This window comes from Micropterus dolomieu, linkage group LG04 (assembly GCF_021292245.1).
Source record: "Micropterus dolomieu isolate WLL.071019.BEF.003 ecotype Adirondacks linkage group LG04, ASM2129224v1, whole genome shotgun sequence".
NCBI lineage: Eukaryota > Metazoa > Chordata > Actinopteri > Centrarchiformes > Centrarchidae > Micropterus > Micropterus dolomieu.
Window position 1 is genome coordinate 29,844,907 of NC_060153.1, and position 17,375 is coordinate 29,862,281.

Below are 17,375 nucleotides of genomic sequence, written 5' to 3' on the forward strand. Positions count from 1 at the left end.
GCATTATCTACACAGAATTGGAGTAGATCTGGTGCTAGAAAGAGGCACAAATTAGTCAAAGAAAATGTTAGCATAGACGGGGGAGTAGAACCCTACACAGTTCATGTAAGACTATGATACATAATTGTTTTGTTCTCAATTATCTACTTAATTGAGAACAAAACGTCAAAGATGCCCTTTATCACTTTGTTAGAGATAAGGCATGGTTACAGCTCTATGAATTTAGTAGTCATAAACATCTCATGCTTTCTGTATGTCTTCCTATGTGACAGATGTGCAGTATGTCACATGCAGAGCTCAGATGTGCACAGAAGCTAACAGGAACTACCCGTTCCCTGGATACATCGACATCAGCTCTTTGGTGGTTCAAGATGACTACATATTCATACAGGTAGGGCTCTTAACAGTCAACCCCACATATTATTTTCTACATGATAGATTATGCTATGTAGACATTATCAACCCTGAGTAAAATGTATCTTATACATTGGGGAACCACTATAACTAAACTGTATATAAAGATAGAGGACAAGTCTTCCTCCCACTGTACAAAAATGAAGCCAAAATATCCTGGATATGGATGCTGCCATCTTGCGCTGGTGAAGTCATTTAGAGCTGGAATATAGGATTTCAGCATATATGAATAGGGAATAAATCTTAATGGTTTATGTATTGATCTATATTTGTTTTTCTTCTTATAGCCTTAATCGTAATGAGTCTTGATTTTCTGAGTTGCGTTCAACTACTTATGAACATTATGGTGTGTAAATAAAATGTCATTGAAAACACAAGCTGCGACTAGCTTCAAGTAATTTTGGCTAATGTGTTAGCAAACGACAAAACGAAAAGGAGACACAGAACATCACAAGCATCCGGTCGGATATGTTTCTGGCCAACTGAACAATGTCAGTCCAATATTTCAAGCTCAACGTGTTTACCAGCCACAGGCGCCCGTTGAGTCTCTGCTGTTGTGTTTGTCAGGTGGATTGTGTTGAGCTTGCTTTCTGGAAGAGGAATGGATTTGTTTTCAGGTTGATGTGACCAGTGAGATTTAACATTAAACAACATGTCTTGAGTCATGAGCTAAAAGAAGCTAAAAGTGTCTACAAATTGCTTAGAGCTGAGAGTTGGGTTTTAATTTGTCAATAGGTTTTGTTAAACAATAATATTAGATCATCTTGTTGCTTCTTTACTACAATTTTCAACTAATGCCACAAAATCACTGGGATACTATATGTTTTCTCTTAAACAGTTCTTACTGTACATAGATGATTGTGCTCGGCCCAGATCTTTTAACTTTCACCTCGACTGACCATTTGTGCTTTGTTTTTCTGTAAAGCCAGACTTGTTTTAATATTCATCCTAGCCACTGCGCTGTATGTCACATTAATCATGATTTGTGCGACAGAAAAATCTGAAATGGTAATGTCCTGAATTCCAAGTAACGAAGATGCAATTTATGGGTTGTATTTTAATTTCCTCTACAGCGTGAATATTATTTACTTTGACATGTGCAAATGAGGTTTCATACACACAAGTCTACGTAAAAAGTCATCATAATTACATGGGTAGTCTACAACAGCACCAATTTTATTAATTTACCTCCAACAACTGTTGTGATGCTTTATAACTTTTCAGCACCTGCATTTAGGGGAAAAAAGTATCTGGTTACATTTTCTGTTCACCTTTGGTAAATGTATCTTCTTCCAAAGGTAGTTATAAGACCAACGCACATTGGAGTATGCTGGCACCACCTCTAATAATCTTTGGATAAACTTCATTATTTCCAGAACCATCTGCTCCTAAACTTATACAACACTGTCTTGCTCCAGAGAGCAGATGACCCGAGTCCTCCAAAAACCTTCCCTGGCACTGGTACAACGAACTAATAACCATCATTTTATAAAATCCTTCACAGACCATGAGTCAAACAGTCTGACATGAGCCTGTTCAAACCTTGTAGCCTAAACCTGAATCACTAAAATAAAATTCTGCCTTTAATTACTATTTTCAGTAGCAGCTATAGTAGTTGTAATGGTGTTCTTCCTGCTGTTTGATCCCGCTAAATGTTTTATTCAGTAGAGAACAGGTATTTTTATTACTTATCTGAGGCACCTACAGGCAAGTCCTTCCCCTGGAAGCCTCACTGGCCTTGGCTACACATTAGACAAAGAAATAGAGTTGTTCTCCAAAGATCCTTCAATCCTGTTTGACCTCTCCGAAACCTTTCAAGTAAACTCACAAGCACTCAGCCTAAACCTCCCCTTCAGTTCTCGCACCTCCACATTTTAACACGCATGCGTCACAGACGAAAGATCCTGAAAGGGATGGGGAAAAAAATCAATCATACCAATTCCTCTTAAAGTTCAAACCGCCTCTGGTTACCCTGCCATCGATCTCCTGCTCCTTCACTCGATTGCATGTGGGACTGTTACCGCAGTGCTCGCTGCCAGGCCGCTATATTTCCTCTCGGAGCTTGTTTTCTCTCTTTCAGAGCACTTACAAGATCAGTAAAAGAATCAGCCCTGTCATACAACATTAATAGTGATATTGCTTCTCTTCAGCAGAGAGCCACAGGTTTGATTTGAAGGTTTTCCTGTAATGAATTTCATGTCGTTACTGATAGGAGGGAAATGTTGGTTATGGAGCTGCAGTCTCACTTTGCTCTGTGTGTGTGTGTGTGTGTGTGTATGAAGTGCTTGGCATCGTGGCCTGGAGGCTAATGACAATTCTCCTACACCCACCAGCCCCGTGTTTTCTTGCTGCATAAGCTATCAACTAACAGCTTGGAGTGTTTGCAAAGGGTCTAGACCATTAAAGACGACATTTTTTTCCTTAGCCGGCAGATGAGGCTTGGTTAGGCCACTTAAAGATTTCTCTTGACAAAGAATAATGAGACTATTGATTGTCCTACGAGATATTTACCAAAGTCCACTTTGAAACCACCAAGTGCACTGACACCTAGAGAGGGCAGCACCCTCTGAATGCAAGCCAGGAGAATGCTATAAATGGACACAAAAATAAATACATATGCTGTGTATCCAGCAGAGCTTTTAAAACCTACAAGACAAAAAGAGAGGGAGAGTGCACTTTCACCCACCTCTTTAATTGATTGGACAAAATATGATATTGTGTCATTGATGAGGTTAGGTATAGCCTTTACATTCTGACAGAGATCCATCACTACAGAGCCCATGAGGAGACACGGACGTAAGCTCCATATAATAGTATGTATATGTTATTCAATATATGAAGTTAATTGTGCTTCATGTGTAGGTTCCTACATCAGGACGAGCTACCTATTATGTGTCCTACAAGAGAGACTCGTTTATACAAACCAAACTACCCAAATACTCCCTGCCCAAGGTAAGTTGCAGCAAATTCAGCCTCACAAGTATTTATGACTTTTTACTTTCTGACTCATAGAAATATATTTTTATTTCAGAATGTCAGAGAGTTAATTAATCAAAGCGTTTTAATTCGATGCTGTCACCACAGTGAAATTTATGTAGATTGGTTAAAAAACAGAATTAGGTCAAAGTGGTGTCACTCGCTCTTTTTTAGTTTGTTTTGCCATAAAAGCTGCAGTTCTTTCAAAGTGATAATTTTAGTATTGGTACCACACTCAAGAGTGAGCCTCCGAGTGAGCTACACCTTACAGTATGTCGTCAAACATTTATATTCACATCCCGGTATTGATCTCATGACCAGTCCCACAGGGTCAGCGTGTTCTAATCCGTCACCTCTCCGCCTCCAGTCATAACTCTTAATCTCTCCCTGCTCCCTGATAGGATTTACACATTGTCAGCACTGATGAGAAGCAGGTATTTGCGGCAGTGCAGGAGTGGAACCAGAATGACACCTATAACCTCTACCTGTCTGACACCAAAGGGATCTACTTCACCTTGGCCATGGAAAATGTCAAGACCACTAGGGGCATTGGAGGGAACCAGATGCTGGACCTGTACGAGGTAGGCACCTGATGAAATTATTCACCGTGGGGGTATAAATACAGCACGGTTTTCTATGATTGAATCTATGGGAAGTTACAGGGACTATTACTTTTTCACTACTTCTTATGATCTGCCATAAAGATCCCATGAATACGCCAACAAACAGTGGCATTTTTTTTATTATTATTTTTTTTTAAAGCTTGTGGTTAAATTCAGATTTCATGTCCCATTGCTCAAAATAACCATACAGTATCTGAGAAGGGTACATCAATAGGGTTGTTAATCGATACCAATGACCCAAACAATTGTTTTGCTGCTGCTTAATTTTCTGGCTTCTAAACCCCTGCAGTATATTCTTCCTTGGAACAAATACTACTACCTCTTATTTTAAAGATGCACAACTGATCACAGTGTTAACAAAAAGGTTCACCTGTCAACCAAAAATTCAAACACAGGATTGTGTTAATTAACAGGTCTTTTAAGGGGGGTTGAATACATCAAGATTAGTTTTCTAGTCATGGGTAACACTCATTGTACTGGTACTAGCCTGTGAAAACAGTTGTAACCCCTAAAAAGAAGAAAACAAAAAGAACAAAAGACAATGTCAAGTTGCACCGAGTTGGACACAAAGATCTAGAAGTCAGGATATCTTGGCCTTGGACTTATTTATAGAATGCCTAATTTTTGGAATACTCCTTTATTTCTGAGACTAATACTAGGCAGGAGCTGTGTATATATGTGTATATATATTCAATTAAATTTTATTTATATAGCGCCAAATCACAACAACAGTTATCTCACAGTGCTTTTCATAAAAGAGCAGGTCTAGACCGTACTCTATGATGCTATTTACAGAAGCCCAACAATTCCCACCAAGAGCAAGCACTAGGCGACAGAGGCAAGGAAAAACTTTCAGCTAACTGATGAGTTTCATCTGGCTTGATCAATATATATAACTGAGTATCATCTGCATAACAATGAAAGTTTATGGAATATTTCCTGATAATATTGCCCAAGGGAAGCATATATAACGTGAAGAGGATTGGTTCGAGGACAGATCCTTGAGGAACTCCATGACTAACTTTGGCGTGCATTGAGGACTCATCGTTAACATTTACAAACTGAAATTGATCTGATAAATACGACTTAAACCAGCTTAGAGCGGTTCCTTTAATGCCAATGAAATGTTCCAGTCTCTGCAATAGGATCTGATGGTCAATGGTATCAAATGCAGCACTAAGATCTAATAAAACCAGTACAGAGACAAGTCCTTTGTCTGATGCAATAAGGAATGGAAAGGAGAAATGAAAGGTTAGATATAGGTCTATAGTTGGCTAAAACATCCGGATCAAGGTTGGGCTTTTTCAGAAGAGGTTTAATTACAGCTACTTTAAAGTACTGTGGTACATAGCCTGTTGATAAAGATAGATTGATCATATCTAGTATAGAAGTGCTGACTAAGGGTAAAACTTATTTAAGCAGCCTAGTCAGGATGGGGTCTAAGAGGCAGGTTGATGGTTTAGATGAAGAAATTATTGAAGTTAGTTGCTAAAGATTGAGGGAAGCAAAGCAGTCTAAACATATATCTGGTTCTACAGCTGTTTCTAAGGTTCCTGAGTTAAGAGATAAGTTGGTGCCAGTTGAGGGCAGGTCTTGGTGAATTATTTTCTAATAGTTAGAATTTTATCATTAAAGAAGCTCATGAAGTCGTAACTACTGAGAGCTATGGGAATACTTGGCTCAATAGAGCTGTGACTCTCTGTCAGCCTGGCTACAGTGCTGAAAAGAAACCTGGGGTTGTTTCTATTTTCCTCTATTAATGACGAGTAGTACGCTGCTCTGGCAAGTTTTAAGACTATCTAGAATTTTCCAGTTTGGTGGAACGCCAATTCCTCTGAAGTTTCCTCGATATTTGCTTTAATTTGTGAGTTTCAGTATTATACCATGCAGCTAACCATCTTTGTTTTATTATTTTCTTTTTTAGAGGGGCTACAGAGTCGAGTGTCATTCGCAGCGAGCCTGCAGCACTATCAACAAGTTGATCGGCTTGGGAGGGACTGAAACTAGCATAGGAGTCCTCTGTTACTTTGTGACTTGATAATGAATTTATAGCTGATGGAATCGCATCCTTAAATTTAGCTACAGCACTACAGACAGACATCTTGTATAGAAAATTTTTGCCCAATGGCGTGTAGTTCAGCAATACAAACAGTGGTCAGATAAAGAGGGATTCTGTGGGAACACCACTAAATGTTCAATTTCAATACCATACACCTGAACAAGGTCGAGGGTGTGGTTAAAACAGTGAGTCGGTTCATGAACACTCTGAGAGAAGCCAATGGAATCTAACAGAGAGATAAACGCAGTACTGAAGCTGTCATTCTCAACGTCCACATGAATATTAAAATCCCCTACAATAATAACTTTGTCCGTTTTAAGGACTAAAGTTGACAAACTCTGCAAATTCAGTACGGACCAGGTGCTCGGTACACTATAACAAAAATAATTGGTTGCAGTGATTCCCAACTTGTGTGTGAAAGACTAAGAACAAGGCTTTCAAATGAGTTATAATTTAGTTTAGGTTTAGAGCTGATCAGTAGGCTAGAGTCGAAGATAGCTGCAACTCACTCACTTCCTCCTCGGCCCGTGCCTCGAGGAATGTGAGTATTAATATGACTGGGAGGGGTGGATTCATTTAGGCTAACATATTCTCCATCACCCAGCCTGGTTTCAATAAGACAAAATAAATCAATATCATAATCTGATTAGTTCATTTACTAGTACACCTTTAGAAGAGAGAGATCTGATGTTTAAGAGTCCACCTTTGATTTTCCTAATGTTTTGCACTATTATATATATATATATTAGGTCATACTACTTAATTTGATTATAAATGCTTTTTTTTATAATTAAGAACATATTTTAAAGTATATGATGTTGTGCTCTGGTATGCATTACATGACGTCAGAGAAAAACCTTCAATGACTAATTTAGTTCGTATTTACCTACAATGTGGTTGGAATCAGTCATTGTTATTACATGTATGTAAGATTATAAAATAACACAATGTGACCACCCCTATGATGGTCTATGTTAATATAATTTAAAGGTTTACTGGTACACCGCTGCTGCTGCTGATAGTTAAGTTTATAAAAGTTATGAACCACACTATTAACCACACTGTTTTTTGACCTAACCGCAACAAGCTGTATACATATTGACATAATATTGTCTTGTTCACAAACAATTGTCTATTTATATTTTCAGCAGACACGGCACTATAAGCAATATTAACATTCATTTGGAGCCACCTGATGAATTTACCTCTGTTTTGGTCTCCTCCAACTATTTCCAGAGGGAAATATCTGCTAAGCCTATTAAGTGGTCCACTATGTAGGGGTGGGTACTAACTCAATACAAGTAACACAAATGAGTAAGTAAAATGAGTATAGTATTATTTTTTTTTGGAATGGTAACTTTTCACATTCCTGTTTACTGTTTTTTGGACCAATTATCTACTTTGCTACATTTACCATTTATACATTTATACCTTCTGTGACGGAGGGGCAAGAGCAGTCAGCCCACCCGGATTCAATTCACCTGGGTCTACAGGGTACCAAAGTATATGCAACATGTAACTTGACTGCACCGCCAAAGAGCCAGGCTCGTTGGTATGGCAGTCACAGTGCATACTCAACCGTAGTGAGTATTTTACAACCCCCTTGTAATATGACACACAAATTTACCTTGTACCTTGTTACACAGGGGAGCTTTAACCGGTGCACTAGTACCAGATATTAATGAACTGGGCAGATGCAAACATTCAAAAAATCTGTCAGAAAATCTTTTCAATTTCAGGTTTGGTTGTTCTACTATTGTAACTCAGATACAGTAACTATGCCACTGGTGGCAGTGTTGGAAAGCAGCCTGCATCGCCCTTTCACAAGCCAGCAAAAATACTTCCACTTTCCTTTAATGGCGTATTAAAATCGTATTTGGTCTTTGCAGAACAAATGTAGACTACACACTTTAACATGTAAGTCAGATGATTACTGGTTTGACTCTGTTATATTAACATAACACAACAAGTGGTATGGTTGGCTATGTCCATGTCAAGATAACAACAGAGACAGGCAACAATAGTATGCTAGACAGAGACTTGAGACTTGGCTTGGATTTGCAGAAAATGAATTGATCATTAAAACACAAAGTTACTTGTACTTTGAGTAGTTCATTGACCAACTACATTTGTACTTCTTCCTGAGTAGGTTTGTCAAATGGTAATTTTGACTTGAGTTTTTTTTATGTGAGTAATTGTACTTTTACTTGAGTAAATGTTCAGTACTCTAATGTTGTCTGCCTTTTGGTGCTGGGCAGGTAGTGTGCAGTTGGTTTAACAGAGCTTCTTTGCTTTAAATGGCTGCCTGCTGCAGTTGGAGATGTGGTTGATAAAAGTGATGAGACTGAACAGTGTTGGCTCTAAAACCAAAACAATGAGCTCAATGACACTAAAACGCTCTCTTGAGCTGAGGGGAAATGCTGAGTGGAAAGAATTTTCGTTTACATCGAAATGTCTCACCTCAGTTAGTAACTGCAGTTCTGCAGTTTAGATTGTTAGCTTTTTATACAGATACACAGTGGTGCTGTAGAGTTTGTGTAACAGTTACTTGTCTGGATAATGCATAGGTTTGCATTACAGGCTGTGTTCGTCCATCTTCCTGACAGCAGACATATGCAGTATGAAGAGCATGTGTAATGGGGCTCACTGCCATGCACCTCTGGACTTATAATGACCTTGTTAGCTTACTGGCTAGCAACTGTATGTGTTTGCATTAGCATTCATGGCAGGGAAGTAGAATTCCCTCCTTCTCCACTCTCTGGTGAACTCATTTTATCACTCCTACACTGGCAGGTGTGACTGAGACAGTGAAGAAAGTGAGATATTGGCCAGCAGCGGTGGCAGCGGTGTGGTAATTAACAATGCCATTACTTCTCCTGCACAGTATGTGGTGTGTGTATATGTGTGTGTGTGTGTGTGTGTGTGTGTGTGTTTGTGTGTGAGGCTCTGAGTGTGTGCGCAGCTCCTATTACCAGGCAGCTGTAGTTAAGGCATTTCACCATGCAGCATGAGATAATAAGGCATTTTAATTACATTTGTTGCACGGTCACAGCTCCATTCTTGATCAGAACCTAAACAAGAGATAGATGATACACTGCTGTCTCTGATAAATCAGACCCATTACACAGGGGGAGATATATACTGTGGAACTCATCCATTTATTGCTGTTAGTCCCTGACAAACTGCACTTCACAGACCTAATGTTCCAGAGAGAACACGCAGCTCCAGTCAGACCAGAGGGGAGACAACAAAGTATATGAAAGTTGTTTTGTTCTTCCACTTAGAAGCCACGTCTCTTCCCAAAGGGCTTCTGTTCTCTTTGCATCCTCCTCCCAGAAATCAATTATGCTATTTCCACAGCGAAAATTGCACAATTATCTTCTAAATTAGCAGGATTATTTCATTGTCAATCAGACTAGATAAGGGCAATTTCTATAATCATGGGCCTTTGTTGTGCAAACTAATTTTTTGTTGACATCAGGGCTCTACATCACCTGCTAAACTTCCATTCAATGTAAGAGGAGGTTTAGCAGGTGGCTCTCTGACAATTATCACTCTGATTGGCTTGGATTCACTGTATCAAATATAATTTATCTTTCTCTCGCCTCGTTATAAACAGTTCTGAATGAGTAATTGAAGACATGAAGTGGATTGTTGTCAGTGGAGTGTATTAGATGATCTGGATGATTCTGAGTCATGTGGCCCTTCATGCTTGTGGGTTTTTTTTTTTTTGGGCGCTTAAACCCACAAGTCTCTGATTCAACAAATGAGCCATATAATAAATTGCTTCACGTTAAATAATTGGCAATTCCCTGCTGTTCAATAAAGATGCTCCATGTTCACAGTGTTTTCAGATTGGCAGCCATGTTTTAATCTATTGAATATTTTTCAAGTTAGCAACGCTTAGCAACAACAAATATGCAATGTCTGGTAAAGTTAGAAACAATAAGTATGCAACATCTGTTTTGACTCAAAATAAACGCTAGCATTTCAAAACATTGGCATTTGTAAACGGCACGTTATTAAAGTTTTAAAACGTTGCAATTTGATTATGTTTAGGCAACAAAACTACTTGGTTAAGGTTAGGAAAAGATCATGTTTTGGGTTAAAATAACTACCTTGGTCATTTAACACGTAAGTTAAATAACGTCACTTGCATAACTTCAATTAACGTCAATTTACGTAACTTAACCATTAAAAAATATTTGATGTTGACTTTTTGTTTCACACTGGACACAAACCCGGATCTCGTGGTTCAAAGTCTGGGTTCTAGCCCTCCATTCACCCTAAACACCTCCTTATTCTGTGTTGAACTATGACACCAGAGGGATCCCCAGTGCGTTACAAACTGACGCCGATGGGTCTTGACCATGCGGGTTGTCAGTTAAGAGTGATGCAAGGAGTACATTCAAATGGTGATGGAAAGGTTGAGTTGTTAATTGTAGATTTTTATATATGGGTTAAGGGATAACATTATGCAAAATTAAATTTTACCTTGGCTTTCATTCTGTAGAATACAATATATATTTAAATATATATATTTAAAGCTGCAGCAATTAACATCTCTAATATCAACAATGGATCAAATTACTTTGTGTCATTTAAATGGGGTCACTTGTGGTGACTAATCCGTAGAGAATAATAACCCAACTCTGTAGTTCCCCGAGCTCAACAAACCTTTTTAGCCTGTTTAACTTCATTTAGCTCATTTTTTTGTTTGACATACTGCAAACTCTGGTCATTTAGATCATTTATCAAACAAAACTACCAAACATAAGCTGGTTCCAGCTTTGTTTGTTTTATGTCATTAAAAATTGATCATATGCAGTATGTGCCCCCATTGGTGCTCTGTTTCAACATTTACATTTATTCATTTTGCAGACTTACATTTGCTATATATGTCAGAGGCCACACGCTTCTAGAGCAACTGTCTTGCTCAGGGACACATTGGTGTCTCACAGCGGATTTGAACCCGGGTCTCTCACCAAAGGCATGTGTCATATCCACTGCCCCATCACCACCCCTAGTTTCAAAGAAGAAAGAATATGCTTAGAGTAGGATCTGGCATAAAACATCAACTTCCGAGAACTAAAGTAGATGGTTAAGAATGAAAAGTATTTTATAAATAAGGGCTAATGCATTATACAAAACACCCCAATGCATATCGGCACACTTGCCTTCCTCTGGACATCTTGACACACAGTGAAAGAAGACTAATAATCTGTCTAATTCCACAGACCTGTCTAAAGCTGAAACCAAGAAATGCAAAGCCATTTTGTAGAAAACTGTTGATTCTGTAGATCAGTTGAATTAAAAATAACCATTACATGCAGCCCTATTATAAAGTACAATAAATGTACAGGGATTTGTTTTAGGATCCCTGTTTCTCAGATCCAGTTAATTGAATTTATATTGGTGCTTTGGTATGAGATGATGCAATAAACTGCAACAGTTTCATTAAATTTTATATATGAGTAGTCCTATATGAGGTATATTTAGATTTGTCTGAAATGCAAAAAAGGGCCATGCACAGAGCTTCCATGTGCAGTAAATGTTGACCAATCAAGTCACCCCCTTCTGTGTTATTTAAGAATTCCCTATTGTATGATAAGAGGACTAAGTCAACAGAGTCCAATGCTGAATATAGTCTCAGCAAACAGATATGTTTGTTTAGAGAGAATGGTGGTAGATCTGAGAGAAGGCCAGAGGTGTTGTGCAATGTCCTCTGCATGGTATTGATATGCTAGCACAGATTATTAAAACTACCTGGGTGTTTGATCACATGCTGTAACACAACCTTCATGCTTTAATCTCTTTTTCATGTGTACTCACTTGGCATTCAGCAAATAGCCAACACAGCTTTTAATCTTCACTGCACAAATAATTTCCTGAAATGTCAGAGTATTCCTTCAAAGGTAGGGCATCCGATTCTGCAGAAATCCAACACCGTGACAAATGAAAGGCTACAGAGCGAAAAACGACACAGCAAGTAATGAAGCTAACTTTGGCTAAGTTGTGCGTGAAGCTAACACGCAGAGAGGACGAGACGGGCACAGCTGCCCCAGACGGCGGCACTCACAACTCTTCTGCCGCTATAGCTAACATCACAACAACAGCATGTCTTGGTGAACGAGAGAGTAAGCTGTGTACAGGGCTGTGTACACAGACACCACATTTCTTTCCAGCGCACACACAGAATGGAATCGCATACCCCACCGTTAATGCTGCACTGCCGAGAGTAACCTGTGCTGTAGAATAGATCTACGTCTGTGTTCTTCCCTTTCGTTGTCAAGAAAGTACAGTGTGGGTGGTGTGAGTGATGGACAGACAGAAATGTGCTGGTGGGGACTTGTCGTTCTCCTTGCACGCGTGTGTGTTTGTGCATGCACGTTTGATAGAGGAGGTGGAGGCAATAAATAATTACTGCAGTGATTGACAGGTTGGGTTGGATAACGACAGGAGGACCCTTGTTTGCTGCATCCATCCCGAGCGCCAAGTTTCTATGACAATGTCAGATGCGCTGCCTATTAGTGCCACTTATACAGACGTGCCCCTTCAGGGAGGGAAACACATCCAACTGGTGCCCCTCACTATGGCAACCATTTGGAGTGACTGTGTCCTTCCCATTGCACATCACACTTTGGTTGAGGAATATGTCTAATCCCTGAGAGACAGCTAGCAGGGAGGATTTTGGAAGAGAAGTGTGTGTCTGTATACGTGTGTTTTCATGGAGGTGTGTGTGCGCTTGGGGAGATACTAGACAGACTGTGAGAAAACAGACAACGTGTGACTTCTCAACAGACATCATTTTGTACTGTCTCGATTGCTGAGATCCGTAAGGATATAATTACAGCTAGCACTTAGCACAGTATAAGAAAATGCAGCCGCTCTACCGATAGTGTCTACCAGACTGTCAGCCTCAGCATGAAAGGACAAGCACACCATTTGCATTTAACTGAGCTTGTGTGGTGCGGATTGCTGTTTCAATACACAGAATTCCCCTTCCGATGAAAGTGCTGGGTATGCTTTGTCATCTGCAAATGAGAACTAAACTGTTATGGGAGAGAAAAATCTAAAATGCTGCCTTCTGATTTGCGTTAAGACAGATTAGATAAAGATTAGATTCAACCTGTCATGTTTCTGTGTCCATCAGGTGGCAGGAATTAAAGGCATGCTGATTGCTAACAAGAGGCAAGACAACCAGGTCAAGACTTACATCACCTACAATAAAGGCCGGGACTGGAGGCTCCTGCAGGCTCCTGCTACTGACCTGGATGGAAATGACATTCACTGCATACTGGTAAGATACTGCAAATGTACTGTAGCTCAAAAGCCTTTTCTGCTTATGTTTAAAAAGATATGTAAATATAAAATGAGAAATTGTATGAAGCAAAATAAGACTCTAGGGGAGGAACTACTGGGGAGCCAGGGGGATCTTAGCTCCCCTAAATTAGACATCAGCTCCCCTAAAAGCATGATTTTTGATATTTGTGATAATATTGACAGCATGGTCTATTGCCATCATCACGGATCCATGCCTAAATTCAGGAATGTCAGACTTCATCTAGCCAGAGGGAACGATCACCGACCGTCCACAGCGGGCCTGTCGCAGTCGATATTGACTAGCAGCTGTCGTGATAACCGCAAAATTTAAATACCGCGCTATTGGTCATGCCTATAGTGGAGGATGGCAAGCACCGCAACAACCGCAATGTTCATACTTTACACTTAAGTGCGTGTTAAATGAATAAATTAGAGCTTCAAAAGCTCCATAACCGTAACGAGCTCTGTAACGGTTTAAGGACAGACCACTTTGGGCCTTACCTGACTTGACTTCAAACTTCGAAGCTGTTTATTTAGCCGTGTTGTTTTACAGTTTATTTTTATTTTCATTTTCATCAGAGTGTGGACTGGTAGCTGGAGAGGTCCAGTTCACCTCCAGGGCACCACCAACAAAGGAGGCTTTGAGAAAGCCCCTTAACCCCTAACTGTCCGGGGCGCTGCACTGAGTGGCAAACCCCTCACTCTGACATCTCTCTGTGTGATGCTATGGGTCCATGTGTGTGTATTTTGGACCTGTGTGTAAATACTAACAGTGTAAAAAGGGCCAGCAACACATGGAACCTTCCACCCACTATCCCCAAGTGGTACTTTCCACCCCCCTCTTAGAATGGTATGTTCAATCTGCCCAGTGCAGTTAACAAGATCATGGAGAGATCTGAGTTCCAATTAAGTTAATAATAATAGTAAAGAATGTTAATGCCTTTGTTTCCCACTGTTGTGTGCGTCCGTTGAACTGTAAGAACTTTAAGTCTCATATTATTATAGTTTGGGTATAGTCTTCCCATTTTCTTGGCTAAATCTTGCTCTAGCTCATTTTGGCTACTGTTAATCATGTCAATTAGGCCAATTTACCAGCAAGTGAGTATCTACAGTGCTAGTTCCATATGTGTAGAGCCTGTGCTTAATGTAATTACATTCAATGCACCCTTTTTTATTATTAATAGCTGCCTAGCTGCCAACTGTTTTCTGTAGTGGGATAATTTACTGTGTAAAAGGTGTTTAGCTGGCACAACAGTGGTCTGTTATATAGTATAGCGGTGTTTGTTATAATGACTGGTTTAATGGGTTGTAATATGTTGCTCCTCATTTCAGAACCACACACACATCTACCACAATTTGTCAATAAAGCAGTCTTAACTGGAAATTCTGGACTATTGTGTGATTTGACTCGTCACTTCAGTAGTGGGTGGTGATTTCCTGAACCCAAGTATTGTGAGAAGCCACCGTCAGCTCATCTCTATCTTTCAAACAATAATAACAGTGAAAACATTGAATTGCGGCATAAGTGTATTTTCTTCTTCTACATGCTTGCTAATAACTTTTGAATGTTTGATTATGAATGTTCATCAGTGTTGTGTTGAGAACAACTTATCAGAGTTAACTTGAATGCATTACTTTTGGACAAATGATTGATCATGATAATAACCACTCAGCTCCGGATTGATTCAGGAGAAAATCCGATCATGTTTTGATTCACACTGTGTATAAAATATAGGGGCTATTCAATTCAATTCAAATTAGCTTTATTGGCATGAATGTATAACAACAATATTGCCAAAGCATCATGCAATTCACAGGCGCTTTGTCAATGTGTTTTTGAGAGAGACAGGGAGCAAGCAAGCAAGCAGAGAAGCTGAGGGAATCTATGCTCTGTGAGCAGATCTATACTGAATTACGATTTTACACATTTTAAATAATAATAAATAGAAAATCACTGTGTGGCGGTCAGTTTTAATATTATGGCGGGCTGACCAATAAATCAATGTATGGGAAACACTGTTGACTTGCAGATTTGGCTAGCCCCCGCAGTTCCAGGTGCAGCGGTTCCAGACCCACAGTTTTAGATGTACACATGCGCGAGTCGCTGTACTGGCCATCTGACATGCCAGGGGAAATCCCAGTGGGCCGACTTCACTAGTTGAGTGGTTGGTAAAAATCCCTTGTTCACACACCGTCCCCTCACTTCGCTTTTGGTCTAAAAGCACCATTACACAGGTACACTTATTCACTCCTGGAGGCTGCCATATAAAAGCACAATCTGATCTGCTGCTAAGGATTAAGGATCTTGCTCAAGGGTACATCAGTGATAGAAATGAGGATGGGACAAATGCTGCTCTTTTATTTTCCCCACCCAGACCTACTCTGCCATTGAGAATTCAAACATGCAAGTCACATGCCCATTTCTCTTTAGTTCACCTTCTGGAAAAGAGCTGCAGTGCATCTGGACAAAAACCCAATTGGTTAACAACAGCCTTGTACATGGGGTGCGCACTCTACCAACTGAGCTAACCACGGCCTGAAGTGTTTAGAAAATGGTACTGAATTAGCAATGCAACAATCCACCTTTACCTCTTCCATTACTTCAGAGGAGAACAAGACTGAGGCAAAACCTATATATCTGTTTTTAATATAGGTTTTTCTGAATGATAAACACTGTGGAAATTACAAATTGTGTTTTAAAAATTAGGCAGAATGCGGTGCTGCACTGGCAGATCCAGATCTATTGCATGGGTTGACAGTGTTTCATTCCTCATTAGACAGCCTCCCTGCAACTTAACCTAACAGGATGACTGTTAGGAGGAATCATGTTTGAGGCATTAGGAGGACTTCATGCTGTTTAAGAGGTGACTCCAGGGCATGTGGTATGGCTTACAAGTTCCCTGTGATTGCACATTCATGTGACATTTTAATTACTGCCGTAGATTCCTTTTGATTACCCTGTTCAGTCCCACTGCTCTTGATGTCCTTACACCAGTGACATGCTGTCTGCTGCAGAGACAAAAGCAGACACACTTTTTTCTGCTCTGTGAGCAACTGTAATTGTCTTCTGTTGTGTGCATGCCCTGGAGACTTTGCTTCATACTTTATTCAAATTCCATTGCTCTTTGTATTAATGACAGATTAAATGCAATTAGCAAAACTTATGAAGGCACAGTTGGTTCTTTTTGGGAAACTAATGAATCTGGCTTGTTTTTTTTGTTGTTGATGGTTTTGTTTGTGTTCTACAATTTGGCTCTGACCCTGTAATTTTCTTAATCATAGGGTAAGCGTAGAATTAATTTGTCATATATAATGTAAATATGATCCAGTATACTGTAACATATCACCACTTAGACAAAGTGATGTGTTCTCTTGCAAAACAACTTAACACGTTCATTCTTATTCTGCAGCCTTTCTGTTCACTCCATCTCCAACTGCAAATGTCAGAGAACCCATACTTGTCAGGAACAATCTCGACTAAGAGCTCTGCACCAGGGATCATAGTTGCCACAGGTAAGAGGAAAAACTTTAAGTTGTAGGATGATAGTAACATGTTTCTACTATAGCAACTTCTTTTAATGCCCACGCTTGCTACTTTGAAGTAAAAATTCAAAAGGTATTTTGTTTGAAGAGTTATACTGTGATCCTTCCAGTCATCTACAAGACTAGTTAGTGCAGCACCAATGTGACCCCTCCATGCCCTCACACGTAAGCGTCAGTCTTTTACACTGGAGACAGCGCACTGCAGGATCTCAACTTGCTTCCACAGGCAAACATGTTGCAGATCCCATGTCCACCTGCTTTGATGACAAAACAGCCAATTATGTTCAGCATGTGTGAGAAAAGGCGACAGTTTGTGTTGTGCAGTGGCTGTGAGCCTGCAAGTGTAAGAGCATTTGAGAGAGTTGAAGCACAGAAAGAGTGATGAGTTAAGACAAAATAGATGTGTTAGCACCAGTGGTGGTGTCAGCAAAAAAAGT

General features: G+C 39.7%; 1 protein-coding gene across 2 annotated transcripts in view; it reads left to right on the plus strand.

Annotated features, from left to right (window-relative positions):
* sorcs3 (sortilin related VPS10 domain containing receptor 3) overlaps positions 1-17,375 on the plus strand; it is a 133,602-nt gene that overhangs the window by 59,236 nt on the left and 56,991 nt on the right. The window contains exons 1-5 of one of the 2 annotated variants that reach the window (XM_046047480.1): positions 277-391; positions 3,277-3,366; positions 3,792-3,971; positions 13,226-13,372; positions 16,806-16,908. In XM_046047480.1, coding sequence (XP_045903436.1) covers positions 302-391; positions 3,277-3,366; positions 3,792-3,971; positions 13,226-13,372; positions 16,806-16,908 — 610 coding nt within the window. In that variant the 5' untranslated portion in view covers positions 277-301. Of the gene's footprint in view, positions 1-276; positions 392-3,276; positions 3,367-3,791; positions 3,972-13,225; positions 13,373-16,805; positions 16,909-17,375 lie in introns of those variants that run through there. The other variant, XM_046047481.1, reaches the window with a different exon arrangement.